At 34.3% G+C, this 16,135-nt stretch overlaps 1 protein-coding gene across 2 annotated transcripts in view; it reads left to right on the forward strand.

Annotated features, from left to right (window-relative positions):
* Positions 1 to 16,135, forward strand: part of CSMD1 (CUB and Sushi multiple domains 1) — a 1,074,724-nt gene that overhangs the window by 1,035,962 nt on the left and 22,627 nt on the right. For both annotated transcript variants that reach the window (XM_064707609.1, XM_064707608.1), the window contains exons 55-62: positions 129 to 317; positions 1,907 to 2,080; positions 5,697 to 5,879; positions 8,107 to 8,283; positions 9,291 to 9,470; positions 10,784 to 10,957; positions 11,889 to 12,062; positions 13,891 to 13,964. In XM_064707609.1, coding sequence (XP_064563679.1) covers positions 129 to 317; positions 1,907 to 2,080; positions 5,697 to 5,879; positions 8,107 to 8,283; positions 9,291 to 9,470; positions 10,784 to 10,957; positions 11,889 to 12,062; positions 13,891 to 13,964 — 1,325 coding nt within the window. The remainder of the gene's footprint in view (positions 1 to 128; positions 318 to 1,906; positions 2,081 to 5,696; positions 5,880 to 8,106; positions 8,284 to 9,290; positions 9,471 to 10,783; positions 10,958 to 11,888; positions 12,063 to 13,890; positions 13,965 to 16,135) is intronic.

Genomic DNA, 16,135 nt, shown 5'->3' on the forward strand with positions numbered 1-16,135 from the left:
TTAAATCAAATAAAACCTACAAAGGAACCGTAGATGAACCACAGTCACGAGTTTCTCTTGAAGCAATGAAAATCATTGCTATACTTATTGCTGTTATGCCTCAGCAATGAAAACTGTTTGTCTTACAGTGGTGAACTGCTCTGATCCTGGCTTTGTGGAGAATGCCATTCGTCACGGACAGCAGAATTATCCTGAAAGTTTCAAATATGGAACGAGCGTGGCATACCATTGCAAGAAGGGCTTTTATCTCTTGGGCTCATCTGCACTGACCTGCAAAGCCAATGGGTTATGGGACAGATCATTGCCAAAGTGTTTGTGTAAGTGTCCATTTGGTTGGATTAGCATTAAAGGGTTGTACATGATTTTAAATCGTGATAGAAAAAAGTGTAGCCATCTATTAAGGAGCAGTGTGGACTTTAAGATCAATAAATTGCAAATTGTACATCTCAGTAAGGAAAGATTAAGACAGAATATCATGCAACTTAGCATTATTAAAAATGTGTTTCCAGGGAACTGTGAAACTATTATTTCAAATGTCAGAAAGTCAACATTAATTTTCCCTATTGGTAAATTGTTAAGGTGTCTGGAAAGAGCTAGGGAAATCTAAAATTATTATTTATTTGTTATAATCTAGAATGTTAGTCTTAGACTATTAATGCCTATATCAGCTATTTATATTTTTTTCAGACTCATTGTAGTGTATATATGAGAACAAATCTGTGAAATATTGCATAGAAAAATTTGGCTCAAGAGGGTCTTTTCATAACATCATTTCATATTTCCTCCATCACTTTCTCCTCAGAGAGGGAGAAAATCTGGTGTTTCCTATGATCAGTAAGCTTCACATCAAAGAAAATAACAATATGCTTGAGTTTGATTTCCATTGAGATATTTTCCTTCTCTGATCACAGTTAATTTGCTGTCATGATTTCTGATTTGCAGTGCAATAAAAAGAAGTAATAAATGAAACTGAAGTATATTTTAATTTGACACACATGAGATGCTTTTAAAGTTTTTGCTTTACAAAATTGCAATTTTCTATAAAATCATTTATTTCATGGATTTACACTTATATAGCAGAGTAATGAATGTCACTAGGTTGGTGAATTTTTTCCTTTATTATGCTTTTCATACTGCTATGTATGGCATATTCACATGACCCAAGTAGTTTTTTTGGGTATTTTTTTCACAATAATCTATGCTTTCAATGTCTGTCAATAAGAGCTATAACCTGAAAAAGTGGGTTTATTCACATTTCAGTAGTAAAATAATTAGGGAAATTACAAAATTTTAAATACAAAGTAGCTGCATAAATTTTTTTTAGTTTGGCCAGAATATTTACTGGCGCCAGCATGTTCTTTAGTTCTTGTATCTTAGAAAAATAAATATGATTTAAAATTATATAAATTATCAGTAATCCATTTTCCTCTTGCTCACTCTAGTTCATCATATTGCTAAAATGATATTACATAATAAATGTTTTATTTCACTCTGCTGCTTAAACTGTACCTAGCTGTAGATATGGTAAAGCTACTTAAGTCATCCTATCTGCAATATATAAGTGCATTACAGCAATAGCCTTATTTGGTGTCTTCCTTCCCATTGCTAACCAAAATAAGCTGTGCTATTTGTAGGGAAGGATCATGAACAGAAATGAATGAGGAAAGACATCTATATATTTTTAGAAAAAAGATAAAGTGGATAGGCTAGTTTTATGCATGGTTTTGTGCTTAATCTTACAAATGACCAATAAATCACCTATAGCAAGAAGAAAACAAAAGCTATGTAAGAGTTGAAATCCAGACAGATGTATATTTTGTGGAACCAGCCTTGTATTTAAACTTCTAAAAGTTTTTTTTCCGTGCTATGAAAACATCTCATAAAGTTGTGTTCTTTCCTCTGTTAGCCATTTCTTGTGGACATCCTGGGGTACCTGCAAATGCAATTCTTTCAGGAGACAAATTTACATATGGCTCCATAGTTCACTATTCTTGCACAGCGGGTCGAAGGCTCATAGGAAATTCTACGAGGGAGTGCCAAGAAGATAGCCACTGGAGTGGGACCCTCCCTCACTGTTCAGGTACTTGTACCAACCATTATCTGAATGTCACCTTCTCATACGAGTAAGGCTGTTCTCACACTTTTTTTAGCCATATATTTGTTTTGTTTGTTTTCTGGCTATATTTTCATTGCACCAATAGCCACTTTGCTGTATCACACCCTTTTACTGAAATATTCTCATAATCATCTTATTCTCCTTGTCATTGCTTCACCACTTCACTTCTCAGCAAGATGCTCTAGTTGTATACTGCAGTGTGTAGAAGACACAGCAAAACAGAGTTTCAAACCTGGTCAAATTTTGCTTAAAAAGAATGCATGTGTTACATTGTATTTTTATGAACATTTTTATGTGTAAACAAAAGTTTTTACATCAGAAAATTTTGATTAGGAAACTCCACACTAAAGGTATTAAGGTAAACTTTTACCTTAAACCCTTATAACTTGTACATTTTGCTCCTCTTTTCTCTTGCAGAAATATACTTTATTATTGTCACAATGTCTTTATTATTGTCATAAATGTCTGATGTGTTCTTGGTGCTTTGAGGAAGTACAGGAACAGTTCATTCTCCCCTAGATTATGCAGATCTAAAAGAAGCCATAAAACATCACACAGTTTTTTTGAAATGAAAAGTTCAGGCCAGGATTGGCTACTAAGGACACCCACAGCATATTAATAGCTTTTGCAAGGGAAACATGTATACGCACTTTGGTATATAAAAATCAAATACCTGAATGGTTATAGAAGAAAATTTTCTAGTGAGAAAATTGTTCATAATTACCCATTATACAATCTTAAAACTTCCCTTGAGCTATTGGACATGCCTGCTGTTGGGCTGATGTGATTCAATGTGGCTCAATTCAAATTTGTCCTAATTTAAATAGGTATAAGGTACTTTGAATTATTTTCAGTACTTTGAGAAAGCTCTGAATAAGTTCATTGAAAACAGTCCATTTATAAGCTGCAAAGATGGTTCTGCAAGGATGCTGAGCAGAATTTGAAATACTGAGAAAAAGAAATGAATTTAAATCACTACTGTTTCTTTTCAGTTTTCTGCTGCTTAAGGAAATAGTTTAGATTCTTCTCAAACTGCTAGATCTCACTGCCATCATGGTCTCCATGCCTAGACCTGAAAGGCATCACTACACAATAAGAAATCTTTTCTTGCTTATCTTAAGCTCACATTTATGTCACTTTCACGTTTTCATCCAGCATAATATTCCAGATCTGAAATAACACCAAGACTTGAATAGCTAGATAACAATCTAGTGCTGTTATCCAACATTTCTCATCACAAAAATATTCTGTGGATGGAGAGAAATTTTAATTGCTAATAATTGACACTCTTCAGATATTTTCAGTCATGAATATGACAGTATTTTGTAGACTCATCAATTTTGAAAGCATTTAAGAGCCCTGTACTCATGTTTTATGGTGGGGAAGATATGTCTGTTGTAACTAAAATATTGTTACTGATACAGAATTCAATTTTCTAACTTTGAACACCATCTCAATGGGTCGCCATCTCATGAGCAAGGTAATTCCCTAAGAAAATGAAAATCTACTTTGTTGGCTCAATGTAAAAAAATCAATGAACCCCCCCAAAAAAACCAAACAAAGAAAACCCTAAAAAGGCATCTCATTTCTCTATGCTATTTAGAATTATAAAACGAACTACACTTTCCAAGTTAGATATTCAGGAGATTAATCCATCAAAATCCAATATGAATAATTTGTTGTCATAATGTCAGTGAAAGAATGATTGTGCCCAGGCTGACTGAGAACTCTAATTGGTTTTGTACTTCAGGGATATGAAAAACAGTCCAAATATAATGTTTAAAACCTGTAGTTTCTTTCAGACTGGGATTCATTTCTTAGTTATATATTAATATATGTTTGAATGCTTGATGGTTCTATGATGGTAGAAATATGATCTCAGGGTTTGTTTTCACCTGGGACCTGTTACAATGATGGACTTTTGTACCTTATGAATTAAGCAATAGTTGACATTTTTATTTAAAAATGGATAATGGATAATTCAATAATGGATAGTGAGTCTTCTGCATTGCTAAATAAAAAGGGGTGTAGATATTACTGTAACTGCCTTTGTCTATACCCTTTGATTAAAACATTTCATGGTCCCAGTTCAAATTTCCTCCAAGTAAAAACTAGTCATGTTCAGGAAAAACAAAAAAATGTCTAGTCATTCATCTGGAATTCTCAGCAAAATCCCTAAGCAACTGAGACATCATCAAATTTTCAGAATCATAGATCATTCTGTCCTAAAAATCCCTTTGCATTCACAAGCCAAAGTGTATGCGATGTATCTGTTTCATGCCATTAACATGCCACAGTGGGAGCCTGCATCAGAGTCCTCATGTTATTTCACACATTTTAAGCAGACAGAAGTTGTCTGTGAAATAGTAATGTCTTACAGTAAGTGTGAAATAGTAATGTCTTACAGTAAGTGGAAGCAGGTAGCTTCCAGAGGCCACATCTGGATTTCTGCTTTAGCAGTACCAGGGCATAAGTCATGGATGACCCCTGAGACAATTATATTCATTAAATTAATTTAGACTGATTAATTCAACGGGGTAACTTTTACCCATCACACCTGGCAGTCCATCAAACCACGCACAAATACATTACAAGTTTGTGGGTGCTGGAGATCATTCTCAACAGTCAGTTTGGAGGCAGGCACTGTATTTTGGAGAGTGAGTTTTATTGTACACAGAGAGACAGAATATACCAGCTGAAACAGCTGACTTAAGACACTCACACTGTTTACAAGCATGTATTTATACCAGGAAATCTGGGTCCAAATGCTGTAGGACAGTGTGACAAGTGCAATCTATTCTAGAAGAACCTAGTACTAAACAAAGTGAACAAAATCAAAGCCCATAAGTTAATCTTGAATTTAGGGACTATCTTGGCCTCCTTTTATATGAAATCATAATTGTATCCACACTTACTTGCTGTTATTAAACCCTTATGGCACGTAATTGTGCTTTCTGACATAAGAAAATTTTAATTTCTAAACAAACTATTTGAGTTTTCTCAAAAAATTGGTATTTTTTCTCTTTGTTTAGGATTTTATCTTATATATGAGAGAGGTGCCTATGAAGAAAAACCCATTTAAGAGTACACAGACTTAAAAATATTAAAGTATTTACATGTATTTTGAAAAATAAAAAGCAAACCCAAAAATAAAATCAAAGCCAAAAATCAAAACCTATAGTTTCAATAATATTTGAGTTTAGACATATAATTCAAAAGTGGAGAACAAAGGATAATATTGCTGTTAACTGCAATATAGACACAAAAGGATTTAGGAGATAGGCAATTTTATTCACAAATTTATAATAAATTGTTGATACTGAGGACATACTTCCTTAACCATCTTGAATGGTATCTTCTGTAACAGCCACTTTATGTGATAAAGCACTTGACTGATTCATCAGACTTATGAGGACATTTTTGAGAGCTCTGTCTTGCAACACATTCTTTCTCTTCTAAATTTGTGACCAATATTTGCATAGAAACAATGCAGTGTCTCTATTCACAAGGGAGTAGTTTCACTGCCGCTACATTCGCACATAATGTCCCTGCCAATAATTGCGCCTGTTGTGTTTTGCAGGAAATAATCCTGGGTTTTGTGATGATCCAGGAGTGCCAGCCCACGGGTCTAGACTAGGGGATGAATTCAAAACTAAAAGTCTGCTACGTTTCTCATGTGAGATGGGTTATCAGCTGCGAGGCTCTGCAGAGAGAACGTGCTTGCTGAACGGCTCCTGGTCAGGTACCCAGCCTGTGTGCGAAGGTGGGTATTGGCACATCAGCATTTTGACACTACTGACACACTGCCAAATGGCTTTTTATTCTTCAATTCTTTAATTTCTTTAATTGAAAAATTTTATTAGGTGGAAATATGCTTTCATAACATTCTGCAGAAAGGTGATATAAAAATGTTTAAAAGCGGTTCATGTTTTGCTTAAAAACTTGCATCTAAACTGCTAAAGTTTTGGAATATATATTTATAAGAAGTTTGTGAGAAAATAATTTTAGTTACAAAATAATTAGCCTGAAAATAAGTAATTGACACCTGAGTTAAATGTTAAAAAAATGCTTTTGATTGAAGAGATATGAAAATGGAGTGATAAATAAATCTGTCATCTGTTTTTTAATAATAAAATACTTTCATCTTCTCTTTCTATGCAATATCTATGCATCAGGGACTGAATAAATGATAAAATACAGTTGCATAAATGAATATATAAATTAAGTATAAATTAATTAATCAATGCATATTTCTCAACAGAAGTTAGTCTATTTTCTAATAAGATATTTTTATGCTGCCTCTTTCATAAGAAATGCAACAAAAATATTTCTGAGATCACATTTTAAAACCAGATAAAAAACAAAATAAAGAATTTTTACATTTTTTTGTGAAGTTAAAATTGGGAAGCAGTAATAGAGGACTTTAAATTCAGTTTTATAATGACTGCTCATTTTCTGAGAATGTTTGAAAAATTGCTTTATCTAAGTCATCAGAGTTAATGAATTATGTAGTATCTGTTGTCTCCTAAACTATGTGATAAAATGGAAGATAGAACAAAATATTTGTTACAATTTTTTTTTACCTAAACTTTTTATTCTGAGAACAATTATTCTTTTGCAGTATTCTTCAGCACAGACTAATCTTCTGTCAGTGCAGATAGCATCATAACTGTATAAAAATGGCAGTGGGCACAGGATCAGCATTTGAATCATTATTTTCAGCAGAAAACTGAAGTTTTGCAGTATCTTTTCTGCTTGCCTTACATGAAGACATTAACTATAGTAGGACAGCAGAAGTCAGTGGCAATTATCAGTGTTTTAAATGCCGCTTTTTTCCAGCTTTAATCATAGTGTTTCCTTCAAACTTGTCTTTTCAGAAAAAAAAAAAAAAGAAAAGAAAAAAGCCTTATTTGCTTTTTCCATTTTTATATAATCCTTCAATTGTTTCCCATTTATTCTAGGTAACAATGAAATTAGAAGTATATTTATTCATTCCCACAAGTACAAGTTACAACCTGTTGAATTTTTCGCTTCACTATTTGAAACTTTTAAACTTAAAAAGTGCTTAAAAATTAATTTTAAAGAGGCATTAAGGCATTATTTCAAACATAAATAGTGGACAAATTTTTTAATTGGCAGATCGTATTTGTTTTAATCGCAAAACCTAACAGTGTTATATTTTAATTATTAGATTATAAGTATTATGTTGGGAGCCATCCAGCAGGTGCACCTGCAGCAGGTCCAAGTCTTTCTTCTGCTGGGGACCCCAGAGGTGGATACATTACTCTAGGTGGGGGTCTCAAATCATTGGAGTTGCTAGAAAAGTTGTTAGGAAAACTCAAAACAAAAACCCAAATTATTTTAATGATTGGTTGATCCACTGGGAAAAAAACATTGGTTGGTCCACTTCCAAAAAAACCCCAACATGTAATCAAAGTAATCAAGTTAAGCCACTGTCAAATCTTGAACATATGAAGCTGACACATAATTATTGCCTTAAAGAATTAATATAGATGCCCAAAAGATATGGAGGCTGCAACAGAATGTCTGTTCTTTTCTTGATTCAAGAAATAAATCAACAAGAAGCTCACAATTTGCTATTTATGCATTTTTACAATTGAAAAAGGAGATACCAGAAGACATTAAGAGAATAGAAAAATGTGCCAAAAGGCAAGACAGAGGTACAGGTCTCTCAGTAAGCCCTGAATGAGCTTTATTTGCTCCAATGACTGTATTGGGTGGCGTAGAACAAAAAGGGCAAAATATCTGAATCAGGAATTCAAAAAATAAAAAGAAAAAAACCCAAAAATAATATTAACAAAGAGAAATAAAATGCTAATTCAAGAATATACCTATTACATATTTTCTCAGTAAAACTTGATATGGGTGTTTTCAAAGATGACTTATTAACCTAGTTGTTTTTTTTCTTTTTTTTTTCATCCCAGTTAATCACCTATCGTCAATTTTTTTTTTTAATCTCTTCTTTGCAGCTGTATCTTGTGGGAACCCTGGTACACCAGCCAATGGTATGATAATATACACTGATGGAATATTATTCTCCAGTTCAGTCATTTATGCCTGCTGGGAAGGTTACAAAACTTCAGGGCTAACTACAAGACATTGTACTGCGAATGGGACATGGACTGGCACTGCTCCAGACTGCACAGGTCAGAAACAAATTTTCTTATCCTAAAGCTTTACCATAGTAAGTCATCCAGCCTTCTGATTGAAAATTATTACTTTGATAGATAAAATAACACATTTTCCTACATTCCTGTCTTTAATACCTGAATATTTTTATATGTCTAAAGGTACATGCCCTTATAACACATGCTAGATGCTTCCAGAACTATCTTCTTAAGATGGCTACATAGATAACTTTATTGTATTTTTTTTACCTCAATGTAAACAATGTCAATTAGATTATATTAATATTTTTTAGAATAATACTGTATTTAGCTGTCCATTTAGAGTTTCCTTTAGCATTTTTTCCTTTTTTTTCCTTGTGGCTTACGCTTAGAGAAGGAAGTTCAGGTAGCTCAAAATCAAATTTTGTGTAATTGGATACATTACTGTGCCAGTTTTTATTGTAAGCCAAATGAGTCAGAATTGATCAATCACCAATGCTGCTAAGGACCAAGAACCAGGGGGCAGCAAGACTGGGTTAATCCATCAGGTAAGGTGAGCAGGGACCAGAGCAGTGCTACAAGGCAAGCAGGGCTAGTGGCTTCACTGACAAAGCCAGACTCCCAGTACATCAGTATTTTTATAAGCACACACACACACACACACACAAAAGAAAAGAAATCTATAAAAAGGGAAAAAAAGAAGCATTTCGTAACTCTGCTGGAATTGCATTGCACCATCAACTTCAGGCTTGATGTGACAAAGATCTCAGTTTGAAAGGCGAAAACGTCTGTCAAAACTACCACCAACACTCTGCAGGACCTGTATAGGCTCCTGTGCATGCCAGATGAGGCTATTGTGTTAAAGGAAAATGATATTTGGTCCATGGTATTGAAATGCCTCAGAAAGATAATTTTCTTGACAGAAACAAAATTTTTCTTCACAGAAAAAAAAATTTTCTTGTATTGTAAACTAAAAGAAAGGACATCAGGTATGCATAGTTTTATATTTATTTCAAAAAAAATCCTTTTTTTCTTTTCTTCACTAGTGATTAACTGTGGGGATCCAGGTGCATTAGCAAATGGCATTCAGTTTGGAAATGATTTTACCTTTAATAAGACAGTCAGCTATCAGTGCAATCCAGGCTATCTGATGGAACCTGCAAGTTCATCTACCATGCGTTGTGTAAAAGACAGCACTTGGAACCAGAGTAAACCAATTTGCAAAGGTGAGCTTTTGAATTTAACAGTGTACAAGTATTGTTTTGACACATATGTGATATTCACTAACTGCTGTTTTTATTTATTAAAAAAAAAAATCAAAATATTCTCTGGAACAATTACTGTTCAAATGCAACTAAAACGTTTGGATAAGTATTTCTGTAAATTTATATTTGTTTTGCACATATGCTGTGATTGAATAGTAGTCAAAACAGTGACATTATTGACTAAAGTAGAAAATTACTCTGCAAAAAATATTGTCAGAGTGCTCAGCTTAAAAAAATACGAATGTAGTACCCATTTTCCTTTTTGGCCTATTTCTCTTGGATTACATAGAGAAAATTCTGTAACAGGATTCTGCAAACCAAGGCTTCTGTGAAAGATTCCCTTGTTGCAGTAGTGTAGTCATCAAAAACAGCCAAAAACGTGCTTCACAAATAGCTAATTACAAGTGCTAGCAGGAAGGTCATAGGCTGATAAGGCTGAAAGACAAATAAGGCAGCCTGGTGAAAATTGTTAAAACAACTTCAGCAGCCCAGGGAGTAAATTTAACAGCCTAGGGCATCTTGTGCTTATAGAAGGCCTAGGCTGCCAACTCACCTAGCACCACTTCACTGTGATATCTAAGTCTAGACTACTAATTAAATTTTGGCATATGTATTCAACTGACTACATTTTTCTGCCATCAGAATTACTGCCTGAGTGATTTTATGGTTGTGGTCTTTGTTAAAAGAAATTGTATGGAAATGGAAATGTGGACATGCCAAATTTCATCATTTTGGGCACCTTTATCAGAAGATGGAAAACATCAGAATAATTTCTTAGCCCTTAATTACCAATAAAATTAATCACCATTGTGTGTAGAAAGCCTTAGAAAATGAGCAGGTGAATGACCAGTCATATTAAATAGTGCTGCAAAATTAGTTTAAAAGAAAATGCAAATATTTAGAAATTTAGAACCATAAAAACTTATTTATTGAAAGAAATAATGTTTACTGAATACCTTTACCTAGCTAGTAACCTGTTGCCCAAAATAATCATTAATGAATATGTAGGGAAAAAATATGAAATTAGGTAGCTATGTACTCTTTGGGCTTCTAGCAGCCTAGAACTCAGGGACTTCCTAAATCCAGAGCCTTTATTTTTATTTTTTAATTAGTTTTCTGTCTATTGCAGACTGCTATGTCAACACATGTGTCCTTTGTTGGAAAAATAGCCTGAAACAACTATTTTTAGATTCAAACCTATGAGGGCGTATTATATTATGTATTCCTAAACCCTGTAAATTCTTGAAATTGTAACTTTTCTTTCTCTGACACAGCTATTACTTGTGGCCCCCCTCCAGCAGTGCTGTATGGGAAGGTGGAAGGCTCTGATTTTCGTTGGGGTGCTAGTGTGAGTTACAGCTGTGCAGAAGGCTACCAGCTGTCCAACACAGCCATTCTCTCCTGCGAAGGGCGAGGAGTGTGGCGGGGAGACGTCCCACAATGTTTGCGTAAGTTTTCAGGGTACACTTGTGTGGGGCTTCACCAAAGCTACCATCGGTTCTCTTGGGCTACAGTCACAGAATTGCAATTTAAAAATGACTCAGCTGCATCAGGTAATATATGAATTACTGCAGGATTCTCCCTTCTTGTACCAAAGAGCTTACCTTGATATGAAATTTGAGTGTCTGCCCGTTAAAGGTCACAGTCTTCTTCCTTTCCCCCGAAGTCACCCCAATCTCTTGTTACCCAATTGCACCCATCACTGGTAATCCTATTGGTTGTTCTGAATTTGACTTGTGGTGATCATGACTGGAATATTCCCTTACACTTTTCCTTTTATTTTCTTCGGTTTCCTTTTCCATTAACAGGTGAAAACAAGGATGCTAACCCTTAAGCTCATAGCTCATAGCTTTTCTAAGCATTTTTTTCTTTCTGAAGGCGAGTACATACCCTCATATCTTGCTTGTATTTATTTTTCAGCATTTTCTAAATCTGTCAACTCAACTCTTTGAGCACTTGAAATCTTGTTAGGACCCTGATAAACATTTTCCCTTTTATCTAAATGAGGCAAAAATTTCCAACCTACTCATTTGAGTGTGTGAAATGTGGAAAAATTGTTTTATTTTTAAGCATTGCAATATTGCATTGTCTAGTTCAGGATTATTTTGTCATCCAAATCTAATCAATATTTAAGTATCTCATTTAAAAGCTCTATTTTTCCAGGTTAAGTTCTACACTTACAGTAGCTATAGCAGTGACAATTTATTTTAAATTGCTGTCAAGAATTTAGGAGATCTACAGTTCTACACAGATAAATGAACAGAGCATTTCCACTCATAACCAATATGCCTGTCTTGCACATAAAATGATGTAGAATACTTCAGGTTAAAGCATGTACAGATTTTAATACGCTTTTTTCTTTCCATTTCTATGTATCAGCTGTGTTTTGTGGTGATCCTGGTACTCCAGCAGAAGGACGCCTCAATGGAAAAAGTTTCACCTACAGATCTGAAGTTAGCTTCCAATGCAGACCTCCTTTTATTCTGATAGGCTCTTCAAGAAGATTCTGTCAAGCAGATGGCACTTGGAGTGGAATTCAGCCAACATGCATTGGTAAGAAACTACCACTAATGCATGTTCTACTGAGAATATTCTTGAAAAAATATTACACTATCATAAATCTAGCAATTAGCTATCCAAGTATAGAAAAGATCTTTGTAATATAAAAATAACTAGTTTAATAAGGTAATATTTTGAGTATAAATACTATAGGATAAACACAATCACATATGAAGCTATTTGTATATTTACAGGGTTGTCTGTCTGCTGAAAATGCAGAACATCAATAAGTGCAAGTGCAGAAATTTGTTCCATCTATTTTTAGAATCTCTTGGATATGCAGTGGACTGTGGCAGATTAAAGACCAGATTTTGTCACTGGAGAGTTAAAGGCATTTTTCAGAATCGATCCTAAATCAAAGTGTTTTCCACTTTGTGAACATGGCTTGTACAGCTCTGATCTTTTGAAATTCTGATTAATTCCCAAATACTCTCAGTTTCTCATTGACTGCTGTACAACTGGTGGGCTTCTAGCATGTTGTATCAATCAGATTGGCACCTTTAACTCTCACTGACATCACAATTTGATCCCATTTCAGGTGACTTGCTAGGGAAAATTAGTTAATTTTATAATAAAAAAAATTCTCTTTGATATTTCTAAACAACCATATTCAGATGTAGATTGTAGGCTGTTTATATATTTTGTCATGGCTGAGATATTGGCTGTGTGAAAGAGCTGGGCACTCTGAAAAAAGATTGTAAAGTAAAGTAAAGTTCCTGAGCTGTTCAAGCATCTCAACATCAGGAGCATGTTTGCTTTTCATTCTTACACTTTAGGTCAACATCCACCTAACTTTTGAAGCCTTTGGTAAATATCAGTCCAGTTGAATTTTTATGCTTTACTGATGGTCAATATTGAAAATGGGAGTTGGCCAAAAGTGAAATGAAATATCACAGTTTTGTAAATTATAAGTTCAATTTTTGCTCTACAGAAAACTAAAAATTGTTACAGGTGAAGTATGTGTTCTTCATAATTCAGTGTCAGCACACAGCAGACTCGGTTGCCAAGAGAGAATCACATACTACAGCGAAATTCATTGGATGAAGTTTTGTGCTTCTGACTGGTGGATATGACTGGGCAACCCCAAAGCCACCACCAGAATATGAGCATTACTGAATGAAAAAATAGTTTCAGGCTGCTTTAAATTACTCTCATGAAACAGAACAATGATTTTTAATCTGTTGGCATGTGCTTTTCTCATTGAGTGAAATTTTATTCTCCAGCAACAACTGAGGTGGTCCTCCATTAGAAACATGCTTTCTTTGTGGCATAGAAAAGAAGCCTATACAAAAATAAAAAGTATTTCCTTGCTATAAGAAAGCAAGCTGATTATGGGTTTGGAGTTTTTATTTTGACAGATTTTTTGTGTTTGAGAAGTTCTGGTTGTTTTATTTTGGGGGTGTTTTTTTTTTTAGGAATACTTATCATTAAGCTATTCATTTGAAATAAAGAAAATATAAAATTTTCTAAAGATTTGTCTATGCATTCCAATTGAATTGTGAGTAGTGAAATATACTATGGATTAAAAGAGATTTAATAGGATATGATTGCTAAAAATTAATGCAACACTAACTGTAAAGTCTGCACTACCAGAAATACCTGCAAAAACATTTTAAAAAAATGACAACATGCTGAAACAAATTACTATGATATACTTGGTAATTTTGTTGGAAATACTAGTGTAATATACAGAAAAACACACCTTCAACTAAGAATTGAATTCTTGTCATCACTAGACGTTGATGGAATGATTTAATCTTTGCAAACACTTCTAGAGTCTTTTTTCATACCTTAATAATATGTGTTTCCCATTTTGCATTAGATCCAGCTCACAATACATGTACAGACCCTGGTACTCCACATTTTGGAATACAAAACAGTTCCAGAGGTTATGAGGTAATTTTTAAATTATTATTTATCAGCTTTCTAAAGTGAAAATGTATTTAATAATTACATCAGAAATTTAATGAGAAACATTTTATGTAGTCTTAAACGTCTGATGCAAACCTTGAGAAATTTCCACCCTCTTTTTAATAAAAACTCATTCTTCTTGCCAAGCTTCTTTTAAAACATTCAGCTTAAAGAAAGAACTTCTAACCCTGAAATATATCATGCATTCAATCCTTTAGGAGACTTCAGTATGGAAGGCTATTTATAAATTGATTACTTAATATGATATGACATAATATAATTACCTTGCTTTATTATAATAATTCCTTCATACATTGATGAATAGTCAGTAAATACCTAACAACCGAAGACCTGTGTGATTCAAAGGCCATGTAGTCCTTGACAAAAAAGTCAGCAAGTGGCTTTTTAAATTAGAAATCCATGTTATATTTTATTCAGTCAGAGAAGATAAAATTATTCTGTGTTGTGTCCAGGTTCTCTGCGATGAATATCCTCTCTATAATTTCCAAATTCCTCACAGGTGGTTAGTTCAACAAGTGAGAGGCAGAAAAGTGACTGAGGAAATAACTGTAGATGCAACAATGACCAATCCCCAGTCATTATATAGACTGATAAACTTTATGTGGATAGATCTTTCAGGTATAAATATGTGTGACTGAAATTTAAAATAAGTTCTTTTGGGGTTTGCTGCTTATTTCTGAGCCTAGGGCAGTGTGCCCATTGTGACCAAATTAGTAGAACTGTTTTCCAAAACGTCCTTTCTGTAAGTTCCTCTGATTCCTCTCTCTCCTACAATTTTCTGTCTTTTGTTGCTGTGGCTGTCAGCTCTTTTCTTCACCTTCTGCTCCTGCCTGGCTCACAGATACTGAGGCAATAAACCCTGAGCCACATCCTGTGGCCTTACCCAAGGCCATTCTGCTTCCAGTAAGGTGCAGCTGCCTTTCCGATGTCTCATCTTGATCCTGTACCTGTCCCCATCTTCTCTTTAAAAACAACTCCAAGCTTTGCACCTTCTTTTAACAGGAGGTTGTTTTCTTTTTTCTTCCCCTTTTATCTGCCTCACAGTTGTCTTTAATAATTGTACTGGCCAATTCACTGTTCTACTGTCTGTTATTCATGTCTGTATAGACTGATCTTCTCTTCCCATTCACCTCTAGAGGCCATTGTAGGTCTTCCTCTGTTGTGCATTGTCTTTCTCCAGTATGTGCTCACTCTCAGAGTGCTAACTTGTACCACAACATGGAGACTTCTCTCTTGTGGCTACAGAACTAGATTTTGGGGGTCTTCATACATTATTCATGGGCTTCCTGTTTGTATTACATAGCCAAGCTTTTATAAAACACTTTTCAGCAATCTTTCCTCATTATAGTACAGTGTGATAACTGGCAGCCAATCTTTGTAGGGTTTTCCCATCTACCAGCATCCTGTCTTGCCCCATTCATTCTTTGCCTCTTGTGCTTGCCTACAGTGTGACTTATAAACAGCCCCAATGTTTTTCATCCAAGTATTATACAAAGAGCATTCTTCTTTCATTTTAAATTTTACCAGTAGAATGAAAAAGCAGTATATCTCTTTAACTACCTTGAACCTCTCTTACTTTTTGCTTGATCTTTTGGAACTCTGAGAAAAGATTTGCATCTCGTTATTACTGACAGATAGCAGAATTGGCGCAAGTAAGATGACTTAAGACTCAAGACTAGCCACACACTGTTCTGCTCCCCATGAAAGACATACTGCATGTCCTTGACAGGATAGAGAGAATAATTTGTTTAAAAAATAGTTAGAAAGACATAAATCTACAAAGCCATATCACTAATATGACCTTTAAAAACATCAGCGATTTTCCCAAGCTACATCTGGAAAAAATGGCGTGCATTTGCTCAACATCTGTCACAATAAGCAGGTTTATATAATTGAGTGCATAGATAGCAGGTAGCTACTTTTGAAGATGCTAATTTATAATTTTTATTGAAGTCCTTCTATCACATTTGCACTGCAGAGCTATCTGCCTTTCTGTAACTGCAAGCTCTTACTAATACACTTTGATCACTGCTCATTTGCAACTTGTCTGTGAGATATGTTACTTCATTAAAGTAATATAATTTCCAACAATGTGAATTTTGTGTAATTTATTTATTTATTTACTTATTATGACG

Source organism: Zonotrichia leucophrys, chromosome 3 (assembly GCF_028769735.1).
Source record: "Zonotrichia leucophrys gambelii isolate GWCS_2022_RI chromosome 3, RI_Zleu_2.0, whole genome shotgun sequence".
In the NCBI taxonomy this organism is placed as follows: Eukaryota; Metazoa; Chordata; class Aves; order Passeriformes; family Passerellidae; genus Zonotrichia; species Zonotrichia leucophrys.